The 17,468-nt window shown below is 44.7% G+C and overlaps 1 protein-coding gene across 2 annotated transcripts in view; it reads right to left on the reverse strand.

Annotated features, from left to right (window-relative positions):
- CUNH1orf101 (chromosome unknown C1orf101 homolog) overlaps window positions 1–17,468 on the reverse strand; it is an 83,518-nt gene that overhangs the window by 55,979 nt on the left and 10,071 nt on the right. Inside the window, exons 4-5 of one of the 2 annotated variants that reach the window (XM_019549767.1) lie at window positions 15,516–15,585; window positions 2,203–2,291 (exon numbers count right to left, since the gene is read on the reverse strand). In XM_019549767.1, coding sequence (XP_019405312.1) covers window positions 2,203–2,291; window positions 15,516–15,585 — 159 coding nt within the window. Of the gene's footprint in view, window positions 1–2,202; window positions 2,292–15,515; window positions 15,586–17,468 lie in introns of those variants that run through there. The other variant, XM_019549768.1, reaches the window with a different exon arrangement.

Here is a 17,468-nt window from a genome sequence, read left to right on the forward strand (position 1 = left end):
CACACTGACAAAGAAGATCATTTCATGAAAATATGTTCTTGTCTTTAGTTAATTAAATTGAGATAGATTTAAATGTCTCTCATTGTTGGATATGTAGTGATGTCCCTATCTATTCTACCGGAAGAATATCCATGATACCAGTACCCTTGAACGCAACTCAGATGTTAGCCCCTTACTATTCAGATTTTCATGGAAACGAAACTTGGCAGAATGTAAGTTGCAACCAGTCTGACTATGTACGATTAGCCACCCCTGCAAAGTTCTGTTGGACCTGTAATGGATCTCGTGTTGTAATAGGAGTCAGTAAGTGCAAGGTAGAATTTAAGATAAATGGTGCTTGGTTTTCTAATGGTTCCTGGATATCCAACTCCCCTGCAGGTCAATTTTCAGGCTATTATTCACAATGCATGATGTCCCCACGCTGTAATACAGATGGATATAGTGCACTAGCTGGTCACTATTTTGTGTGAGGAGATAAGGCCTATAAAAATCTTCCCTCTGGTTGGAGAGGAATGTGCTATGTCTCCACAGCGTATCCTGCCTTTACTATTAAATCTCACTTACCTAAAGGAAGAATTTGCAATGTTCGCAAAATTACAGAAAATCAAAAGTTTTGGGGTATAATGTTCCCCAGCTATGGTGCAGGCTTAGCTATGTCCAAGATAAAGAAAGTTGCAGCATCTCTGGAAAAGATTGCTAATGCTACTGCTGATAATTTTGATAAAATAAATACAGAAATGAAGGAAATCAGGCTAATGACACTGCAAAACCGACTTGCGTTAGATTATATACTAGCCAGCAAAGGAGGAGTCTGTGCTTTAATAGGTAAAGAAAGTTGTACTTTATATTCCTGATAATTCAGTAGAACTCCAGGATTTAAGTAAACATATTCGAAAAGAAGCAGCTAAATTGCATGAGTCAGATAGTTCGAATTTGAATTCTTGTTTTAGCTCTATTTTCAGTTCCTTAGGCTCTGCCGTCATTCATAGTTTGTTGATATTGTTTGTTGTTTTTATTAGAGTATGCCTAGTGTTTATGATAGTACAATGTTGCTTAAGTTGTGCTGCCAAGCAAATGAAGAATAGCCCATCAACCAGAAACGAAGTATATAATTTGTATGTTGAAACAGCAGAAAAGTAAAGAGAAAATAAAACTAGAAGTTGAAAGGCCAATGGCTATAAATATTTAACTTGTTGGAAAAAAAAAATAGGGAATGTAGGAGTAAATTTAGTCGGGCTTCTGGCCTATTTGACTAGAAAAACAGACAGAAACCAGAAGTGTTGATATTGCTTATTTCAGTTACATATTTTGAGACAAGAAATCCTGTATATCTTATTACCTTGTGCACAGATGTCCAATTAAGTAAATTTGTTTTAGTTTCTCCAAGGTTGTATTTTTTTCCTCTCTTTATCTGTCTTAAATATAAAAATGTTTGAAAACTTAGAGAGGAGGAGGATTCCTTTGAAACAGACAAGTGGGTGATTCCCCTGGCTGTATGAAATCCTCCCTGTGATCACAGTATAGTCCTAAATAAAGAAAAGCTGGCTCTGTCAGCTCTGATTCAACCACAATGTGAAGTTTGATTTCTTCCACAAAGCCGTCTGGCTATAACAACATTTGCCATTCCAGGGTTTCTCTATCTCACCGGTATTGCCTTGTTCAGTCATTTAGGTCCCTTTCTTTTCCTCACTCAGGCAGAGCTCCCACCCCTTTGGCAGCCAGCAGGGAACTGCCTGCCTGGCCTCAGCCTGGGTTTAAATGGGAACATGGTAACCAGAAGCTGGGCTCCTCACTCACGGCTAGGGCTCTCTCCCTAGCTGTTCCCACTCTAAGGAGCAGGGCACCTGCGTGTTCTGCAACACTGTGCTATTACCAGTCATACATAATTATATATGTTGACTTGGGCATAGGAATAGATAATGAAATTAAGAAAGCACCCAACAACACAATTATGGCTTCTGTGAAGATGCATGCAATAAGCAGTTATCATGATGTGTTTTTTCAGATGGCTGCAACTTCTTGGTGAGGGGTAATGAAACAGTAGTCTGAACTGCTCCTATAGAAAGGGCAAACCATAAATTTGGCAACTTTGGGGGCAATTAATTCAGGTGGAAAATCTTTCCCAAGGTTGGTATTGGCAAGAGATGAGTTTGGCAACATTCATATAGATTGAATATGCATGAAAACAAAGAAATTATCTACCTGTTCCATGTAGAATTTGTTACCACATACCACAAAAAGCAATTCAGATCTTTAGCAAAAGGGATAAAACGATCAGAGTAATCCAATTCCTTAAAAAAGGGAGAAAAGTATACTTTAGTCTTATGTACTGTCTGCATTGTACCATTATTTTTCTATTATCATATGAATACTTGCACATATATAAATAAATTCACAAGAAGTACAAATGAGTTAATTGGAATTACTCACAATTAGAGCTTTATACCCTCATGAAGTCATTAGAAGTTTGGTCATTATCATTAATTTTGCCAGGCGGGAGGATTAATGCATAGGCAAACTAAGCACATGCTTAGGGCTCTGAGCTGTGTGGGACCCTAGTCCTTTCCTCCACGGCAGCAGTGCGAATGACCCCATCTGCCTCCCTTCCCTTCCTTTCTCCTTCCCTCTGGCAGCCTTGCTGTGGTAGCAGTTGCTTCCTATAGCAGCAGCTCCTGCGGGTGGCAGCACTGGGGTGGAGAGCCGGGGTCTCAACGTGCCTGGGACCCATAAGATTGTTTCCCTAGGGCTCACTAAAGGGTTAATCTGGCTCTAAAGCCAGGATTTCACTTAAAGTATTATGAGTGCCTTAATATTTGCATGCCATTTAATGTAGTATAACATTACATTTATGTCACACGCAGTGAGCACCCTGGACTGGCCCCATGTGTGGCATGCAGTGTGCAGCATGTGCCCTGCAGCTGCCTCACACAACGCATGCAGTGTGTCCCTGGACTGGATTCAGCCCTGGCTCTGCACACTGTGTGCAGAGTATGCCAGACCATCCCCAAATGCCATATGCAGGGGTGGATGATAGGGCTTCATGGGCCACGTCTCATACATACCCTATACATGTCATCATGGTAAAATTGGGGAACTGTAGCCTTGGCAACCTTATGGTCCGATGGCTGGGGAATTGGCTCTGTGGTCAGACCCAGAGAGTGACAGTCGATGGCACTGAGTCATCATAGTGCATGGTGACCAGTGAAGTCCCCCAGGGCTCAGTACTCCTTAATATATTCATAAATGATCTGGATTCAGGTGTCAGAAGTGGACTGGCTAAATTCGCAGATGACACCAAATTATGGGGAAGTGCGCTCACTCTAGAGAACAGGCTGGGGATCCAGGCTGACCTGGACAGGCTCGCAAGATGGGTGGATCAAAACCTGATGACATTCAACATAGAAAAATGCAACCACCTTTTCTCCGCCTTGGGAGAAAAAACCCAAATCATACATATAGGCTCAGCAGTGCTACTGCTCACTAGCACCAAGACTAAAATAGATTTGGGGGTCATGACTGACCACAGGATGAACATGAGCCACCAATGCAATGCTGCAGCTTGCAAAGGAAATAAAACTCTGGCTTGCATCTACAGATGCATCTCAAGCAAGACCCAAGAAGCCATCCTCCTGCTTTAGTCAGCCTTGGTGAGGCTGCAGCTGGAGTACTGCATCCAATTATGGGCTCCACACTTTAGAAAGGATGTGGAGCAGCTTGAGAGAGTCCAGAGGAGAGCCATGCACATGATTAGAGGTCAAGAGAACAGGCCTTATGAGGAGAGGCTGAGAGGCATGAGACTCTTCAGCCTGCAGAAGCAAAGGCTCAGGGGTGACTTGGTGGCAGCCTATAAGTATATAAGGGGTGTGCATCAGGAACTGGAAGAATGTCTCTTCACTAGGGCACCCAAGGGAAGACAAGGTCTAACTGTCACAAACTGCTAGAAGACTGTTTTAGACTGGACATAAGGAAAACTTCTTTACCATTCAAGTCTTGAGAATCTGGAATATACCCTCCCCCAGATGTAGTGCAAGTATTTACTCTGGATACCCTTAAGAAATGCTTGGGTACTTATCTTGCTGCGGTGATCTGACCCCAGCTGACTTACTAGGGTGATCTGACCCCAGGGCTGGACCTGATGATCTTGCGAGGTCCCTTCCAGCCCTATTGTCTATGAAATATATACCTGATTTAAGAGATGAAAATTCATTCGTTTCAAACCATTTTCATGTTGTGAAAGCAATCAGTGTCTGTTCTATCTAAGAAGGAAGCACAATCCTGAACACTGTTTCATGATCCCAAAGAGTTTGAGAAAGTTACCTGAAAAGCCTTCTAATGACAGTAGCCTGTTGGGGCTCATCTCTTGCTGCAGAACTTCCAAAGTACATGATTTCTAGATCCTAATCAGCATAGTTGTCTGACACTAGTACGAAGTGGATTCCAGGCCTCAAGTAAACCTGATGCTTAGGGACTTAAAGATACCAGGGTACAGTCACAGCCTAAGTGTACACTGTTATATAGCTTGCATATGGTCCAATACATCAGAAAGGGACTGACCAGGATGAGAACAAAAGAGGTTAAAAAGAGCTTGCCATGTTGGCAGGGGGAAGAACAAGGTGGAGAGCAGCTGGAGCAATGCCAGGAAAGGGGCAGCATCCCTGCACCTTTTCAATAAACAGCTGGCCTGCCTGTGGGCAGGGTTGCCAGTAAAAGGGAATCAGAACTGGTGGGGGGAGAGAGAGAGGGAGAGAGAGAAATGCTTGGTGGAGCCAGTGGCTGAGGAGGAGTGCTGGAGACTGGTACAGAACCCTGAGCGAAGCAGCACAGAAACCTCATCACAGCAGGGGAAGTTCAGAGCCAGGAAAAGGACAGGAATTTGCTCCCTCAAGTCTGTTGCCAGGAGACAGACAAGAAGGACACCTGAAACCTAAGGTTAAGGAAGGGCTGAGTGAACTGCAAGAGGCAGTCACTCCTGACTAGGAAACAAGATAAGGATTAACCCTTGTCTGCACTAGCACGTCAAGTCTCAGCACTAAGCACTTTGTATTGGCATGAGCACTTGGTTAGATAGTGTGGCCCAGGTGCATCTGATAATTTAGGAATTAGGTTGTAGTTTGAGGTACTTGAAGATTCTGTGGGAAGGTGCAATACTGATAAGGCAATGTGCACTTTAGATAAGGCTTAGATGCAATGATAGTAAAGCTGATATATTTCACATGTTATGGGAGACAGTGGAAGGGAGTGTGGCAGACATTTAGGTTGGAAAAACTGGACAAGACTGGGATGGGCATGAAATACAGAACAACTGGACATTGTAGCTAGAATCAAAATTGTGACAGCTCTGATGAGTAGCTTATCTAACAAGATATTTAATAGCAAGGTGGTGTAAGGCCGGGGTGTGAGGGGAAGGTGGAGCCCCAAAATCTTACCCTGGAAACAGATTCACTGAGTTCCAAATCCAGAGAAATGAAGGTGGGCTGTGACGGGACTGAACACTTCCCATGTCATTAAGATCAATGTAACCATATGGCAGGCAACTTCATCAAAATTGCAGCCAGAAACTCTTAGGATAAGGAAGCATGGTGGCTTTTATTAAAGTAACCGTGAAGTAGAAGCACCAACAAGGCAAGTAAGGAGTGTCCAAGCCAACAGGGACCCATGGAGAAGAACCAAGCATAGAGTGCTGAGTTAGAAAGGCACTATCACCTCCCATGTCTGGCACCTACTGCTTCTATTAATGAATCCTAAAACTGCTTTTGCCTTGGGTGTGCAGTTGCATCATGCTGCAGACTTCTATTGAGTCTGGGAGTCTACAGACTCCTAGATCCTTCTCCAGAGTGCTGCAATTCAGCCAGGTGTCACTCATTTCTTATTTGTATTTTTTATTCTTCTTCCACAATGTAGCACCTTGCATTTGTCAGTATTGAGCTTCATCCTGATAGCTCCAGCCCAGCTTGCCAATCTTGCCCAGCTTGTCAAGATCCTTCTATATTGTGTTTCCTGTCTCCAGTGTATCTTCCCAGTTTTGTATTTTCTGCAAATGTGTTCAAGAAGTTTTCTATGCCAGTTTCCAGATTATTAATAAGCATGTTGAACAGCACTGGGCCCAGGACAGACTCCTGTGGTACCCCACTCAAAACCTCCTGCCATTCTGAAATGGGTACATTTATAATTACTGTTTGCTTGAGGCTTTCAAGCCAGTTGTCTATCCACCTTACAGTAGTTTTGTCCAGCTGACATTATTCCAATCAGTTTATGAGAAGGTCACACAAGACGTTGTCAAAAGCCTTCCTGAAGACCAGATTGAATTTTATTAGTAGATGTTAAGAGTTATGAATCCAAAAAGATGACAAAGCCAGTAGGGAAATACAGATCGCCTGAGTGAGGGACTAACATAAGAAGGATGGGGGTGAGGAGGGGAACACAACTAGGTTACAGAAAATACAGTGTTGTCCAACTAAGCCCGGGGGTGGGGGAAGGGGAGGGAGGGGGTTCGCAATGCTGAGAGAGAAAGAAGATAGATCCACATAAACCTGTATAATGGTCTGCAATGGTGGATGAAGTATTAATACTACACTCAATTTGAGCCAACAAGAGGCCAAGAAGCAACCTCTTGTCACTTTCCACAACATTTGCTTCTTCTACCAAAGTAATTACTTTTTACCACAGGAGATCAAGTTTTTGGCATTTTTTACCACAGAAGGAGATTAAGTTTTTGTTCTCAGTATATCCATGCTGGCTGCTTGTGAAGAACTTTTCCTCCTCCAGATGCTTGAAAATGTACTTCCTTAGGATATGCTCCAGCAACTTCTGAGGTATTGAGGTGAGGCTAATTGGTCTGTAGTTCCCCAGGTCCTCCTTTTTTTTTTAAAGGGCACTAAGTTGGCCCTTTTCCAGTCCTCTAGTGCCTCACCCATCTCCCACAGCTTCATGAATATCATGGCCAGGGACTCTTAGAACTTCTCTGCCAGTACCCTCAAGTAGGGTGAAGTTCATCAGGCCCTGCTGGCTTCAATTCATTCAGATCCATCAAAAGCTCTCAGACTGTCTCTTTTGCCATTTCATCCTTCAGCTTCTCCCCTTCCTTATCGAAATAATCTTTATTAAGTGTTTAATATTTTTGTGAAGGTTGCAGTTTAATATTTTTGTGAAGACTGAGGCAAATTAGCTGTTGAGTTCCACATTCTTTGTATCTTTTATGATTTTCTCCAGGCTATCTAACAGTGGACCAACAGCTTCCTCAATTTTTCTTTTCTGGCCATCAGACTTATAGAACCTCTTCTTATTGTCTTTAACAGCCCTTGCCAGATGCAGTTCATTCTTCATCTTTGTCTTCCTGATTTTGTTCTTGCAGGATCTTGCTGGTTCCTGGTACACTTCCTTGGTAACCTGCTGGAACAGGACCTGGGTGGAAGGGGTCCTTCATCTCATTGTTTTAGGCCGAGTTGCTTGCAGTCTGCTTATAAACCTTCCCTTTCCTGATTTGCACGCCAAGACTTGCTGTTAAAATTAGTCTGGGAGGTGTCTTGCCACTACACTAGGTGGAGGGGAGGAAGAACCTGATGATTCAAGAGTCTGGCCTGTTCTGAGCTGTCAGTCACAGGATATCTGTGCCTGTAACAGGGCTGGCGCGCTGGAGCCTTTCTGTGAGTGGCTCTGCCTTCCTGTCTTGGGCTAACCGCCTGCCTACTTGCCTGCCATGCCTTGATCTTAATTGATTGAGTGATGTAATTAGCAGGAGGCTGCCCACTTTATATGCCCGGTGTCAGGGGGTGCCACCTGCGGCTCCTCTTCCTCCCCTACACTGCAACCCAAGCCTCACAGACGGTACTTGACATGGTTTGCCCTATGCCTTGGCCCTCTTCTTTACTTCTGGGGCCCCTCTCTGCCCCCCTCTTGCTCCGGGGCTTCTCCCCACTGCCCCCTCTCACTCCGGGGCTTCTCCCCACTGCCCCCTCTCACTCCGGGGCTCCTGGGCTGGGGCCAATGCGCCCCCAAACAATGCTGTGCCCTCTCCGGCGCCAGGAAACCCCATGTTACCGTGGTGTCCCTATGAGGTCTCCTCCACCCCTAATAGCCTCACCCGGTCCTCCGGTTTAACACAAGAACAGAACAGAAAAACACAAAGCCTCTGGGCTATAATGTAAATTCCAAGCCAACCTGGCTATCCTTCATGCATATCCCTGTCAGGGTTTCCTCCACCCAGTATCATCAAGCAGACGCTGCTCCAGTCATCAGGCTTCTCTGCTATGCTTGCCCTGCTTGCTCCAACAGAGCTTCACCTTCCTTGGCTGCCAGAGGGGAACTGCCCTCCTGGCCTTATGCTTGGGCTTAAGAAGGGGCCAAGCCCTGCCCCTTCCTGTCAGCTGACCCCCTTGGTTTCCCTGGCAACCAGCACCTGTGCTGCCCTGGTGACTGGCAGTTGAGCCTCCCCCTTCTCACCACTAGGGGTCTCTCCTGCCATCTATGCTTTTAGGCGCAGGGCACCCGTGTGCACTGCAACAGTGCCTTTTAGTCCCTTCTCCCAGTCCATAAAGCACTTTCTTGCTTCTGCTGCTCTGTGGTCTAGAACGCAGAGCCCCAGGCTTGGCAAACCCACAACATGACCTCCAGGTGCCCAGCTCAGATTCCAGCCTTGGGGCTTCTATGCCTGCACCTTCTAGCTTATTCCTCCAAAAAGAGTATCTTTCACATGATGGCAAGTACCCTGGTATGCAGCCTTCTCATCTCCCCTTATAGCCTATCCTTGTCTACCAAGTGTCTGTTGAACTGAAACTTCAATTTGGACTCATTTCCATCTTGAGATAAACAGACATACTCTATAACATAAGTTTTCATCCCTTGGGCTTACTTCTCAAACTAAAAATACCAGCTTACGCTTATTCCCTGCTTTGGATCTAGTCACTTTGTCTGTCCACCTATTCTCAGTAACAGGGATTAACTTCTTGTTACACCTGCCCATTTTTTCATTGCCTATGTGCTTTCCTTTTGTACTTCAGGCATATTAGAAGCAACTTGTCCAGCCACATTGGTCTCTTCCCATTCTTCTTGTGCTTCCACCATGTTAGAACAATTTATTGTTGAGCTTCCAATACAGTGCCTTTTAGAAGTTCCCACCCCCCCTGGGTGCCTTGATCCTTTAGTCTGTCTTCCCATCTAACCTAACCTAAACCTAAAGTATCTAACCTAAACTTCCTTTGCTGCAACTTAAGACCATTGCTCCTTGTTCTATTATGTGCCACTACTGAAAAGAGTCAAGTTCCATCCTCCTTGGAACCACGCTTCAGGTAGCTGAAGGCTGCTATTAGCCTTCTTCTCAACAAGGGCACAATGTTGGCTTATATTCAGCTTATTGCCAACTGTAAGCCCCAGATCCTTTTCTGCACAGCTGGTGCTTAGCCAGTTGATCCCTGGCCTGTACTGATGCATGGGATTGTTCTGTCCTAAGTGCAGGACTCTGCACTTGTCCTTATTGAACCTCATGATATTTTTTTTGTTCCAATTCTCCAATTTGTCTAGGCCTAGCCCTACCCTCCAGCATATCTACTACTTCCCATGGCTTGGTGTCATCTGCAAACTTGCTGAGGGTGCACTTCATCCCATCTACCAGATTGTCAATGAAGATATTGAATAAAGGGGGCCCCAGGCCTAACCCCAGGGGCACTCCACTTGATACCAGCTGCCAACTAGATATTGAGCCACTGATTACTACTTTTTGAGCTTGATGATCTAGCCAGTTCTGTTGCAAAACCTCAGCAATTCATGGCACTCCATGGAGCAGCCTGAAGATCCTGTGGTTGTTACGAATATGTTTAAAAACCAAGTACAAGGACAGAGGGAGCACATGCAGCTGCTAGGGCTTGGGTTCCAGCCCCTACCCAGGATTGGGACTGTAGCCACAGCAGCTGCCTTCCTCACCCTGTTGCCTCTTTACCCCATCTCCTCCCATGCACCCCATTCCTCCTGCTCCTCTGCTTGTCCCTTTCCCTCCACCCTTGCTCCATGCTGGCAGGTTCCATCAAGACTGCAGCCTGGGGCACTAAGAATGGCTCCAACCTGGCCCCACAGTAGCAGCATGCAGCCTGCAGAACTGCTACAGAAACTGGGCTTGGACCGTGCTCAGTGCCCAAGGCTAGAATGGGGACAGAGACTTCTGGTGCAGAGCAAGAGTCAAGGAGAAAGTGGGGTGCAGAGGCTGGTAGGGAGGGATGGGAGGGGGAGCAGAGGTGGAGGGGGAAACGGGACCTGAGGCTGTGGGGGAAGGCATAAGCAAGGGACCTCCCTGCACCACCTGCCCCCCCCCGCACTCTGCAGTGGAGATGAATTAGACAGTCTTCCCATAATTACGTTTTATACATGTAAAAGTATATAAAAATGCTACATTTTTCCATGTATAGACTCTAATTACTGGGGAAGGGTTGTTTTAAATTCTGGGTTGTCTCTAATTTGAATAAATACAGTAACAAGCATTTACTACAGTATCCCATCACACAGTTTGATATTAGAATCAAAATACATGGCTCCTACTTTTTAAAATCTTCACTGTGCTGAATTTGGTACAAAAATGCTTAATGGTAGCATAAAAACTGTTAAAGGAGAATGGTAGGATAGATAGAAGGCTATTTGGTTCTTTAATCAGAGAAAATAAGGAAGGCAGTCTGGGTTTGTGAAACAAGCACACTACCTGGATATTAAAATACTAACCATTACAACAACAATAACAACAAAACTTGTTGTCAACAGTCCCTTGATATGAGAATGACAATCTTTCAGTGGGTAGGAGAGTCATCTGTGAGTCTGAATATGACTGAAGAGGCCAATTCACAATCCACATGTTGCAGACATGGCATACAGTTCCACAAGGAAAGAGTGGATCCTGGTGATGTTGGTTCACAGCTCTTTCCCTTTGTCTCTCTTGCCACAGTGAGGTGAGATTGCTCAAAACAATCAATGCCTTGTCATACTTCAGTGCCACTGGGGACAGTTCAGAGGTCAAGTCTCCCAGGAATTAATGTTAATATTGCATTTCTTCAGATTGGCCTTCAAAGAGTCCTTAATCTCTTCTTTTGCCCACTTCTAGGGTGGGCCATTGGCTAATCGGGGATATCGGGCCTGTTTTGAGTGCTAGTTGTTAGGCATCCTTATAATGCCTTGTCCAATGGAGCTGGTGCTATATAAACATGGCTTTGATGCCTGTGATTTTTGTTGGATCCAGAATTCTGGCATAATTTCTTTTGTCCTTTCAACTGATATGGAGGATTTTTCAAATCCATCTCTGATGGTAACTTTCCAGGGCTTTCAGGTATTTCCATAATTGTCCTGGTTTCATACCCATTTAACAGCCTGATAGATGTGAAGTCTGGTTTGGGTCGTGATTCCAACGATCACTAAAGACATGATTTCAGAGATGTCCAAAGGTAGTCCCAGCCAATTTTATTCAGTGTTAAATATCATCAGCTATGCTTATTTTTTGGGAAAGGTGGCTCTACCCACGTATGGGAAATACTCAGCATTCTCCAAGGACTGCTCTATAATTATAAAATGTGCAGAAGAAGTTGGTTGGTTTGGGATAGACTGGTAAAGTATCTTATTTTTTGTGAAGGTAACAGTGAATCCAAGCATTTGACAGAAACCGCTAAGAGTGACCTAGAGCTCTTAAATTGAGTGGGAACATATGACACCAATGTATTGAAGATCAGTAATCAAGGTACTGGTTATCTTGTATTCGGAACGTAACTGGTTGACGTTGAAGAGATTCTTGTCCATGCATTCAGTGATGGTGGAGTTGTGTTGTTCCATCTTCAGACCTCAGAGGGATGGCTCCTTATATGCTTGGCTCTTAGACAGTTTTGGTTGCATTGGTCACTGAGAAAGCCTCAAGCAGGGGTGGCACTGGGGGAAGGGCTTGGAAGGGCTACAGCCACCCCTCCCAGCGTTGCCACAGAAGTCCACCTGCCTGCCCACACAGCTGAGGCCCCCCTCCCCACAATGCAGCTGAGCCTGGAAAGGTGCAGTACTCCTGGTAGGGGTGGCACCAGTCTCTTCCCAGTGTGGGGAGGTCTGGGCTTGGAGTGGGAGGGAGTGGGGTGGGCTCAGCTGCATGGGGCAGGTAGGCAGTTGTGGCAGCACTGGGAGGGGTTGCTACAGGGGGGCTAAGGCCCCCTAGCACTGCCTCTGGCTCCTCACCCAGCTGAGCCCAGCCTTGGCTCAGCCTCCCACCAGGAAGATGCTGGTGGGCATCTATGAGGCATGTGAAGAACCTGTAGGCTTCTCCACAAAGAAACACTGGGAATGAGAACAATAAGAAAATTCAAGCTCTCACTGACAGAAAAAGGAGTGTCTTCAAAGTGTGGTGGAATGACATCAGCTCCAAACAGAAGTGTGAGAGCAGGATGCTCTAAGGAACCTGGGGCTGGGGACCCCTTTCATTTACCAGAAGAAAGTGGCAGAGTCTGGTAAGGGCTGGAGACTCCCCTTATGTCCCTGCAGAAATGGCAGCAGCAGCAGCCCAGATCTCGTACAGAGCCCTGCTCTACAAGGTCCTACACCCTGAAGATTGGGAGCTGCCAGCAAGCTGCCAGTGAAACCAGACATCTAGCAGGACTGGGAGGGGAAGTGGAAGAGGCACTCATGCAGCCACAGAAACAGTGCAGCAATGGTGAGCTGGGGACCAGCGACAGAGCCAGTGATGGAGGAGTCTTCACAAGCCAGGTGCTCAGAGGGGCACCTGGTATGAGGTACCATAATCCCAGGAGCAGAGGACGGGATGGGGTGGTTTCAGAAACTGCAGTCAGGACAGGCTTGGAGACAAGGGAGCTCTTGTCCCATGCTAATCTATGAGGGGGGGCACATAACAGAACAAGGAGCAAAGGTCTTAAGTTGTAGCAAGGGAAGTTTAGGTTAGATATTAGGAAAAAAACTCTCATTGGGAGGGTAATGAAGCACCGGAAAGGCTACCCAGAGGGGACTTCAAGGGGATTAATTTGTCTGATCTACATGTAATTCAGTTAATGAACTCATAGAGGGGATGAACCTAGCTATAATTTGAACTAAGGCACTGACCCCTGTGAGTATATTGCTGACAAAAGACATTGATTGCGAGATCACAGGTGCTTGCATTTGGAGACAAAGAAATGACAACATCTTTACATCTGGCTGGTGTGTGGATGGGGTAAAAGAGAGGCAGAGCCCTGTAGGGAAGATGCCTGCAGGACCTATGTGCAGAGCCTTCTTCCACCAAGAAACCTCCCTCAAACTAAACAAAAACAAGACGTGGCAGATGAGACTGGGAAGGTAGCTCTTGTGTAATGAAATGTGGTGGTGTTCAAACTGTTAACCCTAAAGACTTCAGGGGCTTAGTCTCTTGAACAGTATGTCTCAGGGCACTTAGGTGCCTGCTTCTGGAAGAGCAGAAACTGCCTGGGGAGAACCCAAAGAGCCAGACAGGAGCCTAGGTGCAGGTTGCCATGGCAACCAGATAATGCTTGCACCTGCACCTAGTCAGCTGGCCAGAAAAGGTAGGGCCCTGGGCCCATATAAACCCCAGGATGGGGACTAGGGGGCAGTTCTATGCCGGTGGCCAATGTAGAAGGAGATCTCCTAGAGTATGTGAGGGGAAGAGGGCTGGCTAAGTTCTGCTCCTAGTAATGTAAAGGGGCAGAGCATACCTTATGTAGCTTGTGTTATGTTATAGCCCAGGGGCTTATGTTTGGTTCTTGTTTTATAATACCGGTGGTTTGGGAGAGGCTATTGGGGAAGGAGGAGGCCTCATTGGAGCCCCACTATACGGTGGGGACCCAGGCGCTAGAGAGGGCATGGGATTTGGGGTGCACAGACCCCGGCGCCAGAGAAGGTGCGGCATTTGGGGCATACGGACCCTAGCGCAAAGACAGGGCTGCGGACAACCTAGCGCCAACGTGCACAGAGACAGAGCTGCAGAGAGCCCAGCGCTGAGGGGCGCAGAGACAGGGCTGCGGAGAGCCCAGTGAGGACAAGGGGCCGAGTTGTAGCAAGGCCTGGAACAACGGCAATACTATCTGCAAGGCTTGGGGTGTGCCAAAGGGGTGGTTTGGAGCCACGCATATAGCCCATAAGGCTGGGGTGTCCCATGACATCTATTTCTGAATGGGATTCACAAGGGGTCCAGGGAACCCATGGGTTTCCGGGAAGTCCATCAGGACTGTGTCTGACTGGGCATGAAGGCAGCCTCCCTATATCATAAATACATCAAGACGTGGTGGGCGAGAATAGAGGGTGCCCATTGGGTCGAACTGGCATGGTCAAGGGGCCCTGGGGGTAACATGGCCATCCTTAGGGACCCCATCCCGTGACACAGTACAACATCAGACCTATTTAAGGCACTGCTCACAAGAAGCAAGACACTTATTGCCACATTAAAGCAGAGACCAAGAGGAAAATCCGAGAGCAAAGAACTAGTGGCTGCAGGAAAGAGCAAGAGAGATCCAAAAGTTTGCTGACAGCCATTCTTCATAAAAACACAAAAAATGAGAGGCCATTATTAGGCTGCGATTAATTTTAATGAGACCTGCAGTTCTTATGGGCAGGAGGTGCTGGATCCCATATTTGGACAGAATATGTTCTTGTAGGAAGAATAAGATGGATTATCTAAATCAGTGGTCTCCAAACTTTTTTGATCACGCACCCCTATCAGTAAAAAAATTTTGAGCACGCACCCCCAATATATGTATATTTATGTAAATATAAATATAAATAGACGTTCTAATATTTTCTTCCCGCACCGCAATGGATCATTCTGTGCAACCCCTGGGGTGCACACACCCCACTTTGGAGACCACTGATTTAAATCACCACTGTGGTCTTGTTCATTCTTTGAAGAAATAAGAGGAAAATTGATTTTTCCATTAGTGAAAATTTTTAAATATAGGGGTAATGAAGAAAAAATATTTGGCTTTTATCTAACAGCTCAGAGCTGTGTGAGTGCCTCTATACCCAGTAAGGGTATTTGCATTACTTACACAAAATTAAATAGAGTTCTCCAGTTTTATTTTATTGTTTCACTGCTTCATTTTTATCTGTTTTTGTATTATCATATATTAATTTTGTTTAAATGATGTTCAAATGGTAGACTGTATAATCTTACTGCATGTTTTTAGCAAAATTACAAATTATATAACTCCTATTATTATATTATACAATATATTTAATTATATTGGTTATTTTATGTACTGTTTTATTGAAAGCTGTAAATAAACTGTATAAAATACTTACCACCTCAACAAGATGAAGAGGGCTATTCAGATGTTTCATTCACTTTTCAGTAGACTCAGGGAAACATCACTACATCTGGTTCACATTTAAAAATTTCCCTCACAGCCATTAGGTCTAAAACTTCAAGTCCTTTTTAAACAAAGAATTTATATTATGGAATTACAACTATGCGGCTAGACACAGATTTCCAAGTCCGCACAAGCACCAGTTATACAGAAACTTAAATATAGAACACTATTAATTTTTTGTGTCTCCTGTTGATCTCTTACCTCAATGTCAAGCATTGGTTCCACTCTATGCGATCCAGAAATCTGACACTTCAGCAGTGTTGTAGGTGAACTAATTAGAAAAATAAAACACACATCTGCCTTAAGACTAGCATTAAACTTCAGAAATATGTACAACCAATTCTGATTTAGTAATTTAGTAGACACTTCTTCCCCACATCACCATCTGTCACCAGGAACCATAAATTTCTCCTCCTCTTTACTGTCCCCCAATTTTTAATGTGCAATAATTAGACTGCACATTTGGTTCAAAATGTGCCTAAGAGTTGTATATCTTAGGCCTGAACTATAAAGGTGAATTTATGTATTTATTTTAAACTAAGAAATAGTGAAATGGGTACAATCTATAGCATGGACAAAGTTACACTAAGGTAAAGGTACATCTACTGGGATAACTTATCTCCCCAAATTTATGAGAATAAATCATTATTGATAAACAGCTTTTTCCAGTGCAATTCCATACACTCTTTAATTGGTATAATCAACTCAATTATAGCAATTTCTAATCAAACCAAATATGTACAAAATTTACCCATTAAAAGGTACTAAACACATTTTAAACAGCTACTTATTTCAAATCCTGAATTCTTTCTCTCTTTCTTTCTTCCTATCATCCATAATAATATTACATGTATATAGGACTGTATCTATATCTATAGATGTGTGTGTAATTATATTATAGATATATACAATCTATATATGTGTATATAGATAGATATTGATATATAATTATAAAACATATATGTACGTATACATACACATGCTACAACTAGATCTGGACAGGTTACAGAGGTGGGTGGATGAGAATGGGATGGGTTTCAATACTGACAAGTGCAAGGTACTGCACCTGGGGAGGAAGAACCAGCAGCATACCTACAGGTTGGAGAACTCCCTTTTTGTCAGTGCAGAGGCAGAAAAGGATCTTGGAGTCACTACTGATTCCAAGAGGAACATCAGATGCCAGTGTGGAAACACTGTCAGGAAGGCTAACCACACCTTGTCATGCATCCATAGATGCATCACGAGCAGGTCCAAGGAGATGATCCTCCCCCTCTATGCAATGTTGGTCAGGCCACGGTTGGAGTACTGCATCTAGTTCTGGGAGTACTGCATCTAGTTCTAGGCACCACACTTCAGGAGGGATGTGGACAGCATCGAGAAGGTCCAGAGGAGGGCCACTCGCATGACCAGGGGGCAGCAAGGCAGGCCCTACGAGTGGAGGCTATGGGACCTGAACCTGTTCAGCCTCCACAGGGGACTGAAAGGGGATCTGGTGGCCATCTATAAACTGCCAAAGGGGACCAGTAGGCAATGGGAGAGTCCCTGTTCCCCCGAGCACTACTGGGAGTAATAAGGAATAACGGCCACAAGTTGACTGAGAGTAGATTCAGGCTAGACATCAGGAGGCACTATTTCACAGTCAGGGCAGCTAAGATCTGGAACCAACTTCCAAGGGAAGTGTTGCACACTCTTGCCCTGGCAGTCTTCAAAAGGAGGCTAAATAATCACCTTGCTGGGGTCGTTTGACCTCAGCATTCTTTCCTGCCCATGGCAGGGGGTTGGACTTGATGATCTGATTAGGTTCCTTCCAACCCTACCAACTATGAAACTATACATATATTCAAAACTACTGGACCAGTATGCTTTGAATATACAGTCATATTTCAGACATTTTAAATATATATAATTTGGATAAGAGAAAGTATTCCACTACACAGGCAAATATTTAAGTTAGACTATATCTTGTACAGAAACCCCAACACTAGCTTCATTTCTGTTCTGTAAAGATGGTGGCAATTTACTTTTCTTTCTTGGGGAGGATCTGGATTTGAAAAAAAAGTTGCTTTAATTTCTAATCATCTCAGCTCTTTCTATAAATCTTAACCTGCAACTCTCTTTCAGAAACAAAGAATCTACACATCAATTATTAAGAAA

This window comes from Crocodylus porosus, unplaced genomic scaffold, assembly GCF_001723895.1.
Source record: "Crocodylus porosus isolate Cpor-Errol unplaced genomic scaffold, CroPor_comp1, whole genome shotgun sequence".
NCBI lineage: Eukaryota > Metazoa > Chordata > Crocodylia > Crocodylidae > Crocodylus > Crocodylus porosus.